Source organism: Platalea leucorodia (genome assembly GCF_965183815.1).
Source record: "Platalea leucorodia genome assembly, chromosome: 2".
Lineage (NCBI taxonomy): Eukaryota > Metazoa > Chordata > Aves > Pelecaniformes > Threskiornithidae > Platalea > Platalea leucorodia.
The window spans coordinates 8,824,306-8,836,790 of NC_138824.1; the positions used below are offsets into that span (position 1 = coordinate 8,824,306).

Here is a 12,485-nt window from a genome sequence, read left to right on the forward strand (position 1 = left end):
CTTCCTCGCTATTTTTATCCTATAGCTTTTTGGTTTTTTTGTAACGGTTATTTTAGACTCTTTCCTCTGGGCAATGCAATCACAAAAATATGTAGTTCTCTGTTGAGGTTTATAGGCTGTAGTTTAAGAGCTATTGCTGTTAGAATTTGGTCTGAACATTACCAAGTTGTCCAAAAAGCAAATATTATCAAATGAAACTTTTCTTTGAGGAAGGTATAAATGAACAAGAGAATTATTTTCTGGAAGCCTGTGGTCTTTTGTAATTTAAACATTAAAAGTGGAATCCATGAGATGGGAATTGTTCAGCCACAGATGACGTGACCTGTGCTGAATAACTAAACTTGGAGACATTGGCTGCTCAGTTCCTTAACAAGCATACAAGAAAATTCACGTGAAAGTGTGAATTGGGGGGGAGGGGGAAGAGAGAAACAAGATGAGAAGTATGCTAAACACTACTACTCTTTGGTACTTGAATTAAAGGGTAATTAAAAAATGTGATTGCTTTTGTGCAATCCTCCTTTTCAGGTAAAACATACCAGTCTTGTTAAGACTTTTTCAGAACAGTTTTTCTTCAGTTCTTTAACACAACAGATTGGCAGGACGGACCAGGACGTGCCATCCCATCTCTTGTCCCACGGATGCAGCTCTCTTGGATGCTGACTTACGTCCTTGTCTTAGTTCAGCCTTGGTCTGCCGCTCATGAATTTTGCCCCTAGCTTGTGTTTTCCCTTCCCTAATTAAAGATTGCACACGTCATTAAAAACAGAGTAGGGTATGGGAGATACTGTCGGTTGAAGAGGTGAGAGGGAGGCAGTGGGAAGCCGAAATGAAGATCTTGATGAGAGCAGCCTCTGGAAGAAAATGGCATGCGACAGAGATGATGGAGGAGGAAGGGGCAGTAAGGATTTGTGTGCATCTCCTTGGGCTTTCCCCTAGTGGCCTTGCCGAACCATCGCTGGTGTAACTACTTGCTCATGTTGGTGCTCCCGAGATTAATGGTCAGCACTGGTTCATGGACCTCGGGGGTGAAACGTTAGCTGTTTATTAATATCTTTAAGCTTCCCCAAAGCAGGTGGTTAGACATGGCTGACTAATTATTTTTGTTGTTTAATTATTTCCTGCTCTTGTAACACAATTTCCCGATTATATTCTTCTCTTATTTACCAGCTGCAGTTTTAATACAGTCCTTGGGTTGTACCAGTGACCCTTTCGCTTGGCCTACCTCCATCTTTCTGTCCTGTTTTCCATCAGCTGTCATTGCTACAAAATAGTGCAACATTTTCTGAACTTCCACCCACTTTTTAACAGTTGAGTTCAGGGTTGGGTTAGGCTTGCTGGATCACATTTGCACAGGACCAGGAAGAATCCCATTGGTTTTTTTTCTTTTTTTTTTTCCAGAAACATGGGGCTGTTCATTTTTAAAACAATCCCAGAATTAATTTGGAGTAAGAAAACCTTGTGCTTGGAGTTAGCCAGGGCCTCATAGAGCAGCAGATAGAGACAGGCTTGCCGCAGGCACTTTCAGATGATGTCATCCAGCAACTTTCTGTATTTTCAGCTCCGGAAGTTACTGCCTTGTGCGCATTTGTTGTCTGCGCGTTTTCCCTCCTCCCGACCCCCTGCTTCTCGCATCAGTCTCGCTGCAGCCACACTGCAGCTTCTGATTTCTTTCCTTCCTCTTCTCTAGCCCCCTTTTCCTTTCTTTGTCCTTGCGGTTGGCAAGTTGCATTTTACACTTAGCCAAAACGGACCACAATAGAAGCTAAAACTTTGTGAGATCACATTTGTAGTTTTTTAGTATTTAAAAATTCAGTGGGAGGCTAGAAGATCCTGCATGCGTGTCATCCCTGCCTGCGTGACATAGAGACTGAAGGAGGGAATCCACCAAGTAAAGTACGTGTGCGTACAATAGCCGTGCTGGTTTGCGCACGCTGTATGTAATACAACGGTGAATGCACACACCACACTCTTAAAGCTGCGTCTGTCACTCGGTAGCTGGTGGTAGCTTCTCGCAGGTGAGTGCGTTACTGCAGGACGTTATTGAAGTTCTGACGTTTTGCAGAATATTCAAAGCGTATTGAGTTACCATGTTAGTCTCATGGGTAAATTTCATTCTGTGTTTCCAAACAGCTGAGTGTTTGGATATTTATCCTAAACTTTTAATACTATTACAGGAGTAAAAAAAAATAAAATCCAAGAGACATGAAGTATCCAGTATTTTTCCCCACGAGAACAAATTAAAAAAAAAAAAAAAATACAGTACACAGAACTATATTGGCTGTCAATTTGGTAATCGGGAGGGTCAGGACACCAATATTATTTTATCCTCTGAGCTAAGCAGCTGAAAGACCAGCTTGAGAGTTGAATTCATCTATTACATGAGGTGAATTTTCACCCCTTCCTGGTCGGAAACATCATGCAGTATTTTGATGCTTTATTACAAGTTGTAGAGATCTCTTTGCTTTAACATTTACAGACCCTATTTCCTACCCGTTGTCTTTTTGGTTCTTGTGTGCCTTGTCCTCACCAAATTTTTAGATTCAGGCTTTTTTTTCTTAAGTTTCTGTGCGAGAGTCTTGTTTCTAATACCTGGCACAGAGTGGTACTAGGTGGAGAAGGTATACAAAGAGCAGATTCAAAACTCTACTTTTTAAAAAACAAACAAACAACCCCCAAACTGATTTTGCTAGTTAAAGTTTTGAACTTAAGCCAAATTTGAATCTTCGCTGTGAATAGAGAACAACTTGTGGAACTCAGGATGGTGCATCGTTGGTTCCCGCAAATTCAATGTAATGTGAAAGCACTAAAGCTTTTAGGTGGAATGTATCCCCGTACCTTAGACATCTGCTGTGAAAAACCTCAATCTGGATGTGTAACTTGGCAAAGTTATAAACACCTAAACATGGGGTCAGAAAATACTGAATAAACTTTTTTTCAGATGGCTGAAGCCTGGGAACTATGCAACAGGGATTTCTCTCTTTCCTGGTACCTGTGATTTTGTTTTGCTTGCTTCTTCAACCGAGGTGATAGCAAGATATCTTCAGTTAACATACTGTTCTCTTAAGCACTCTATGAATGCTTGAAAACTTAAAGTCTCATGAAAAAATGGAACATACAAGCCTGGGTTGGACCTTCTGTTATTCGTGTAATAGCAATATAAAAAAATCCTAAATGATGTGAAGACAAAGATGAGATCAGGTTATAAACTCGGTTCCAGACTGAGAAACTTTGATGGTTAAACATGTGGTGCCTTCTATGCCATTTTCAAGTTTTGTGTGTAACAGCAGTGGGGACAGTCAGAAAAATCCCAAATACTACAAGGCTGACAGTAAAATTAAGAAGTTACAAACAGCATTCCAGTAAGAAATACTGAGTTTTCCAGCCTTTGGCCATAGTCTCTAAGCTAATCTTTGCTGAAGAGCAGGAAGGAGTGAGGGCAAAGCAAATCCACGGTGGTAAGGTTTTCCACTTTCTCAAGGCCGATGGTGACTTGTGAATGATGTATAGAAAATAACTGTGTTTTTGATCTGGGCCCTACAGTGGCATCCAGCACAGGCTGTTACTGGAGCAGCTCACATCTGCATAGTCAAGAGTTCGGTTTTGGTCTTGTGCTGCAGGAGCATCAGCAGAAGTGTGAGAGCATGAGATCAAGTTTATACTTTTCCTGTCTAAACAGCAGTGTGAGCTATGGGCTGGGACACAGGGACAGATCTGAAAATAGAAGGGAAAAAAAAAAAAAAGAAAAAAAATGAGGTAAAGGTTAGAAGAGAAAATGGTGGCAGCTGTGCCAGGGCGCTGTTGGCATTTTGACTCTCAGCTAGAAAAGGCGGGGCGTATGGGTTTGAGCCAAGATTTCTGCATCACTGGCATCAGTAGAAAACACTTTTCATGATAACATAAGCAGAAGGGCCAAGGCGCCTTGAGTTACATAGCACTGATCACAAAACAGAAGCTTACACACAAGCATGTTTCTGTAAATTCACAATTTAACTTGGGCTTTGGCCACAGTTTGTATGTTTACGTTCCCAGCTCGCGTGTAGGCTTTTATTTTGTGATGAGTGCTGTGTAATTCAAGGTGCCTTGCCCCTTCATGAAGGCCTCAGGACTCATGCAGTAGCAAGCTGCTATATATAACTTGGTTCATGTAATTCCTCACCGCTTTGAATACTGTGCTACCAAGGTGCTATTTTTGGTTTCATACGTATTTTTCTATACGGTGGTAATGATTTGTCCTCCATCACTAATCTGTTTTTTAAACTCTCTTCTTTAATAGAATATTCTTAATGCTTAAAGTGTTTTTCTTTAGTGTGGAAAAAAATGTTTCATTCATCACTAATTTTATCATTTCTGTTTATAGGAGAGGTCTCCTCACAATTTACATGGCCAATCAAGTAAGTAGTCCTTTATTTCAAGAATAAAAATATGTACGATCCGTTGGAAATGTGTCTTGATTAAAATTGATGCTGAGATTCATTGCCTTTTTAATGCTTCCAGGATTTTTTATTTTTTTTTTAAGAATTACGTGTTATTAGGTAAATAAAATTATCTTAAGAGCAAATTGTGACTATAGGTCTTTTGGAAATAGCTGCAAAGCAGAGGCTGAAATGTATTTCATTGTGCTATGCTCAAAATTTCTTGTATCATAGCCCCAGGAAAATGGGTAGTTTTATATATCCCCTCCCTAGTAGAATGATACCTGGTACTTTTAATGTTCATTATTTTGCAGATGAGTAATCCAACACCGTTGGATTTTTACTTTAGTTTTGTAATTAATTGTTTCTCAAACATAGCAAATAATGCACATGCAAACACTTTTACCACGATTGTATAGATTTAAATTTTTTTGTGTCATATTCCTTATCTCATTCAAATACATAACAGTAGTGAATTTATCTAAGTGACGCTTTGTGTATTACCTTTTTCTAAGCATGTAACACTTCTGTTACATGATCATGCTCCTTTAGAACTGTTTTTATTCTGTCAAAAGAATTACCGGAGTTTTCTATAAAGTTTGAGTTGTGTAAAGAGTCACGGAAACTGCAAAAAAAGGAAACAACCTAAGTGTTGTGTTCCAGACTACTGTAACAATTTGCTGGGGCCTCAATAGAGTTGTGCAAGTGTAGATCTCTGATGACAAAAAGAGTCATGAGTAAAAATTATGAGACAGAGGCAATGTATTGCAGTACAGACTAGGGTGATAAAATTGATACCTTCTCTTCCATCCTTGTGAAGTCATTGACGGTGACTCTTGTGATTCTGAAGATTTTGGGAGGGGAGCTTTTTGAAGGAGGTGACATCATATGTTTGCTAGCAGGTGAATATCCTGGAAACTCCCTATAAGCGTTTGCCAAACCCAGTATTGACTTCTTTCTCAAATTCTGGTGTTTAACAATTTCTTTTAGGCAAAAATTGTTTCTTGGGTTATTCTGCATTCATTTACTGCCTGTCATTACAGACTGACTCGTGAGTGGAGCTTACACACTTCAGAAGAGAATAAATTAATTCTTGCCATTAATTCTATTATTGTCAAGTACCATTTTAACTTCTATAGGTGCTTGACTGGGATGGCTCATACAGTATCCTTTAGGATTCTTCCTCTTTGTAAAGTTTTTTTCCTGATTTGAAAAGATGAAAAATCCCTTTCTTGAAATGTAATTAATTAGATGTTCAGACCCTCCTCAATAACACAAGGGAACAAAGTTGGATTCCTACAGGTTATGTTAACCTTGAAAGGTTTGAAGTTTTCCTTGAATTCAAAAGAGCAACTGTGTAGAAACTCCTTGTTCAGGAAATGTAGGTTATAAAAATGGTGATAATTAGTTGGGCATGTCATCATTCATTTGGGATGGACTTTTCAAGAGAAGGGTGAAATAGGTGTGCTTAAATAGCAGCACCTCTGAGTATCACAATTCTGAGAAAGCTGTCATCACGTTCACGGCTCTTAAGCTGCGATGCCACGTAGTTCACATGATGTTGGACGGTGTTATAAGGGAAAAGTCAGCTGATGCAGTTACATTTTATTGAGGCCATTCAATGCAATGGATATTCTCTTCATAATAATGGTTTCTTTTAGTCACAAATCTTTGGTGAAGTCAGGGCTACCAGGGTTTGCTTTGTAAACTGCCCTTGATCATGAGGTACCTTGTTAGCAAGCTGTATAGTCATTGTAAATGTTTCCCTATTTGTGCTGCTTGTCTTTGGTTTAGAACTTTACATGCTTTGATAACATTCACTTAGAAATTTACTAAGCCTTTAAAACGTTTATTTCAGTAATCTTTAGTTTGCAGCATGCCCCATTCTGAAAGCTGGCAAATTTTAATCACTAGCGATGGCAGCTAGATTGTGAAATTACACTGCATTTCTTGCATTCTGTAAAACTAGTGTCAGGACCTATTAAGATATTAATTGAACTGAATGTATTACTTTGTTTTGTTTCACGTTTTACTAAACTATGTTTTGCAGCCTGAGCGATAATAATTGAGGCTTTCTGTGTGATTCTTCATGTGTGCCTTTTCCCAGTTAGACAGAGAGGAGGTAATTGTAATTAGGTTTATTGGTTATTATAAGCAATTATCATGATTGTTGGTGTAGTGAATTTTTATAGCCCTATTAGGGCTTTTAGATCAGAAAATTTTACTTCTATTGTCCTGTTGGCAATACGTGACTATTTATCAGAGATGAATGTGCTTAGTGAAAAAGGGGAAAGATGTGCTAAAGTCCTTATGCATGGCTGGTGTTTCGCAGTTCAGTGAGTGAAATGCAGTAGAACATGAAAGGCAGTGGGTCTAAGGACTTTTGTTCTAAAAGTGACGTTTTTATTGATTTCTAATCTGGAGCTACTAGAAACATATGAATAAGTGTCCTGGATAATTTTAAATAAGTCCGTGATTTATAGATTTATGTGAACGTGAACTTCCCAGTTGCGTTTCCTTGCTGCTTACACAATAAAATGACAGATTAAAAATAAGCTGTTTAGGTTGTATATACTCTATGGAAAAATTGAATAAAAATGCTTTCTTAGACCAGCTTTCTGCTAAATTGAAGCTATACAACAATGCACTTCAGGGCTTGCATTTTTTTTTTTTCTTTTTCTTTTTAAGATAAGAACTAGAAATAAGTATAGGAGTGAAGGATCTGTAGTTTTAATTTTGATATGCAGAGTCTAAAATCAACTTCTGAGCTTCTCGCTGGAAGTCAGTCGAAGTTTTTAGAAGTAAATTAATATGCCTGAGCCCTAACATTGTTGAACACGTGGGTTTGGAAATTTTTAACTAGTTACAGTCTGAGACCTGACGTTTCTGTAATACCCTGGAGCAGAGTAGCAGTAGTCAGTGCTGTGGACCACACAGAAGCATGGAGCCTTTCAAGTTCTATTTTGGATTGCACATGTTAAGTCAAGAAATTTCTAGGATCGTAAGAGATGCATTGGTAGTGAACATATAAGATGATCCTTCATGGATAATTGGAGATCAAAAGGAACTCCAAGATTCCAACAAAAGATGGAAAGTGAAATGTAATCTCTTCAGTTATTTTTATCTGGAAAAGTAGGTGATATTAATGACTGCCTATGGGTAAGACATATAGCTCTTATGTTTCAAAACAGTTATGACATACTTCATTGTGAACAGCTCAACAGTTGAGTTGTTGCTTTTAAGTTGAAGAAACCATGTCTTTGGATCAGGAATTTTTTTTTTGTGTGTGTGTGTTGCAAACAAAACAAACAAAGGCTGCTGTCAGTATGCAAGATAGCAAGAGACTGATCTGGACTAGGGCCAATTTGATACAAACCTTTTGAGAAACAAAAATTTAGGAAAATTGATATGTTGTCATTGAAATGCTACACCAAAGAGGCAGTTATCGTACCATATGCTGAACTACAAAACGTGTTTTTTTCCTTTATTAGAAAAAATGGAAGTTTCTTTACATGCTATGTTTGAAATTCAAACTGTGCATCACTATATCAAAGGCTTTCTTCATTTTGTATTACAGCTTCTAATGTACTTACAAAATTGGAAATGTTAATGTTAACAAGTTGCTCTTGAGGGTCACGGGTTAAACGATGTGAAGCTCAGGCGTAAGATAAGGCAGCTGGATGCAAAAGGCAGAGTGATGCTGTCAAGGACTGGTTCTTGAGCGTGATGGGAAGAAGAGGTGTAAGAATCTGGCCCAGCCATAGAGAGAGCATCAGGGAGTGGAAAGGTATAAATTTGAAAAATAAGACAAGAAAGATAGGAAGAAAAGGAGGCAGAGAAGTACAACCTAAAGATGAGAAATGAGAATTTATTGTGGCAAGAGACATGAAGGGACTAGAGCTGGGCTGATGTGATGGGGGTTGGTTTGTGGGAGTGTTACAGGTATGACAAGTGGAAGAAAGATGAGAAAATGTAGAGTCTATTCTAGTTAAAGCAGTGAGCAGATGATAAAGAAAATGATGGGTTTGTGGGGAAAGGAAAGGATGAATTTTGTTGCAAATAATATGAAGAGAAATTTAACAAGAGCCTGGAAAGAGACAGAGAGAGGGTATTATTGAAGTCCTGGATATGGCAGTTGGAGAAATTGTTGTCAGCAATTGGGTCTGGATAAAGTTTACACAGAAATATGAAGATCCTGTGTTTTATTTATCGCTATGCTGATGTTAGGTCATCAGTGCATCTGCCGTTTATGAAGTATTGTATACAGGTCGTCATATACCAAGGAAGAGATACTGTTTGAAAGTAAGAAATAAACAGCCATGCTTGTCATCAGTCGTATGGAAGCAAAGCATGGGAGGAACGGTGCATCTTCCCAAGGACAGTGCAAGACCAGTGATAATGAATAGAAATGCTGAGAGGACAGTCAAGAGTGTAAGAAGAGTGGAATAAGGGAAGACCTTCAAAATTTTGTACGTCCAAACTTGTGACGCTTTTTGGAAACCCTCTGAGAGCTGCTGCGGCCGTGCTCACTTTAACAGCCTGCTAACGAAGCGGAGAGCCTGCTTACCTCGCTGCTGTTCCTTTCAGACATACCAACTCCTTCCCTATGCCTGCTATTTCAGAAATACTTTTTTCATTTGTATTTCAGCTCCAATTAAGAAATTGTTAAAGCTACTAAGAAATGCTGTTCACATTAAACAAATACTGAACTGAACAAGTTGATGAAGGACATTCCAGTGGGTGATGCTCTGCCTCTGTATATGATAGAGAACAAGTAATACAGCTGAGCACAAAGTTTCTTGCAGTTTTAAAGTAATCCAAGCAGTTTCACAGTTGAATTGTTTTTCGGTTGCATAAATAGACTAAATCTGGGCTCATTTTGGCTGTATCTTTGTTTATTCCAGCCAGCCCGTGTGAAGGCTGCATGTAAGTTGTGCCCTTAAAGCTTGAAACATTTGGTCTAGGAGCATGCAAAAATGCTGAAGCACAGACTTAAAAAGAAATCCCTCAGGATCGAATGGAGAAATAAGTATCCAGTGCTCTTCAGTCAGATTTAACTCCAGATACTTGTATGTTTTTTTTTTTTTACAGGATGGAAGTCATAGTGATTCAAAATATCACTAAATCTTTGTGCTTTGCAATGTTCTAAAAAAATCAAAGCCATTAGCCTAATTTAAGATATTTGGCACACACAGGCAGCAAAGTAGATACCAAACTTGACAGAGATATGGTGCAATATAAACATGGTTCAAATGTTTGAGGCCAAGGGCCCTCCACTATCACTTTCCATATACACTAAATTTGTTGTTACTGTTTCATGCTTTGTGGGGGTGATACGTGGAGGGATGAAAGAGAGAGGAGTGAGGCTTGTTATGGCAAGAGGAAAAGCAACAACAGAAATCCACTTTTAAGCTGTGCTTTTGCTGATCCTGTAGTTTTCAGTTTTTGCTAAAGGCAAACTGGTAATACTGTAAAGGAAGGTACTTGCATGCAAGAAGTGCTCTGACACTGAGCATTCTTGAGTGATTTTTCTCACCAGCTTATCAAGTGCTTTCTGTACAAAATTGCCAATGTGTCTGAGTTGTTATGCGTGTTTCAAGAAATACCTTGTGCCAGTTGCAATTAAATGCAGGAGGTTACTATGAATAATACGGGTTGAAGGTGTGGTTTTTATTTTTTTTTTGAGCAATGTATTGGCTGTAAAAATCATGTTTCTATCATTTGCATAACTTGCAAATGAGAAATTATCACCTACTGCTGTTATATGCTATTAAACATTGTGTACTATTTAAAAAATATCCTTTAAAATAAATAAATTTAAAAAATCCTCTAAAATAAAAAAAGTAGTCCATGATTGCCACTTCTTCATTGATGATTCTGTGAAATAATAGGTATTTAACATGTCCCCTTTGTTTTGGCAAACCATTATATTTGGTTACAGACTTTATTTATTGTAACACAAGAAAATGTTTTCTGTTTAAACTTACTAAACCGACATTTTATAAACAAGGCACCGACTGGCTCCTTTTCTCCTCCATGGGAATAATTCAGTTTTAGTCAAAAGATGGAGGCAATCCAGAATGAAGAAGGGCAGATGGATTTACTTTTACCCAATACATATTCTAAAGTTTTTAGAAGTGCTGGCTTCTAGTAAAATGGATTTGACCACTCCTCCCTTTTCTTTTTAGATAATTAAAGTTTTGTTGTGTGCTTTCATGTGATTCTTAGTATTAACATTCTACAGGGACTGCTGGGACAGGGGAGCTTACCTGTTCTGTTAGCATATTAGCTGAGATAGGAATACCTGGATTTTTTTTTTTTTTTTTTTTAGTTTTTTAACATTTCAAAAGTAATCTCTACAACTGAAAGTGCATCAGGTAAAGGCTTAAGACGCTTGTCTCCCAGGATGCTAGCTGTCCTTCTGCCACCAGCTCTTCCTTGCTTTGTCACCATTAGCTGCGCCCCTCTTCTGGGGTGTCGGTGGCTTTGGTTACAGCAGCAGCTGGCAGGGACCATGTATATTTATTCTCTAATGGTGTCCAGGGTAGATACCCCTTTTATTCCTTGCGTTGTCAGTTTTTGAGTCTATAGTGAGTCAGTTGAAGTAAAACCATTGCTTAGCTCCTTCTGGCAGGATAGCTTTGTTCTTATAGGATTCTTATAGAATAGTAAGTTGTCTTATTTTCTCTGTTTTGTAAGTTGTTGTTAGAACAGCACAAGTACTTGAATATTTGGTTTAGATTGGATATTAGGAAAAATTCCTTCCCAGAAAGGGTGCTCAGGCACTGGAACAGGCTGCCCAGGGAAGTGATTGAGTCCCCATCCCTGGAAGTATTTAACGGGTAGACGTGGCACTTAGGGACATGGTTTAGTGGTGGACTTGGCAGTGCTGGGTTAACGGTTGGACTCAATGACCGTAAGGGTCTTTTCCAACCTAAATGATTCTATGATTCTGTGATATTCTGCTTCTGACCTGCTGGTTAACTTAGAGGACAATGTTCCTGTTTGAAAGCTCCCAGGGAAGCTCTCATGTTTTCCTCATTGAAAACCACGCTGAGCTAGAATGCAGGATCGTAAAGTAATTCCTGCCTCGTGGAGGTCAAAGCCCAATGTTGGGACAGCGTTCTGAAGCGATGTACCGACCTCCCTAGGGAAGCATCTGTCATTGCTGCCTGGGTAAGGGAGGAGGAAAAAGGACAGAATTTGGTACTGTCTAGAAAGACGTCTCAAGTACTCACTTATGGCAAAATTTCTGCTGTCACATGGACAAACTGCCTTAGGTGATGACTTGCTGCTGGCTGTAGTTGATAATTTTTGAACTTCTGTCACCAGTTAAGCCTTTAATTTTAGTGCTAACAAGAAACTAGTCTTGTCTGGTATCAATTTAGACATCGATATCATCTCACTAATGTTTTCCCTGAGGCTGCAGTTCTAATATATGTTTCCTCCTTAACACATCTCAAGTCTGAAGCTCAGCTGAGAGTCCTGAATCCCCACCTCTAATAGTGGCATTTTTGCTACTATTTTGGCCCACATTGTAATGTGGGATTTTGTGAAGAGTTGTTTGCTTCTGCTTGTATCAGGTCATTTTCTGCGGTTTTGTCATCTGGATTTAGGAGGAGAGCCTCTTCCATAGCTTCTGCTTCTTTACTGCCTGGAAAAATGAGGTAGAAAACAAAGAACTCGCATCTTTTCCATTTCATAGAAGGCATACTCAGATGGAGCTCATCCAACATTTGTTGTATGGCCTTCATCATTTACTCTGTCTTACGATTTAAAGCCAGGCAGAGTCAGCCCCTCGTTCTCAGAATGACACTTGGGGTATGGGTGGTGTCGTAGCATGGACGTCAGGCATCACAAATGCACTTTTTGACAGTGACAGAGGACTTGAATGTAACCTGGTTTACCAAACTGAGGAAAAAGAACCAAGACTGATGGATTTTTATCCTTTAGATTTTAAAGAGCAAATCTCAAAGAAGAAAGCTAATCACATGTTAGTTTAGACTTGCAGACAGTGTGCTTGAGTAAGAAATGTGGGGATTTTTTTTGTATAATTTCAATAGGTAATCTTTA

General features: G+C 38.7%; 1 protein-coding gene across 1 annotated transcript in view; it reads left to right on the forward strand.

Moving 5' to 3' along the window:
• TMEM135 (transmembrane protein 135) overlaps positions 1-12,485 on the forward strand; it is a gene marked incomplete at both ends in the record, with an annotated part of 183,680 nt that overhangs the window by 37,272 nt on the left and 133,923 nt on the right. The window contains one exon of the mRNA XM_082337150.1: positions 4,358-4,391. Within this exon, the coding sequence (XP_082193276.1) occupies positions 4,358-4,391 (34 nt within the window). The remainder of the gene's footprint in view (positions 1-4,357; positions 4,392-12,485) is intronic.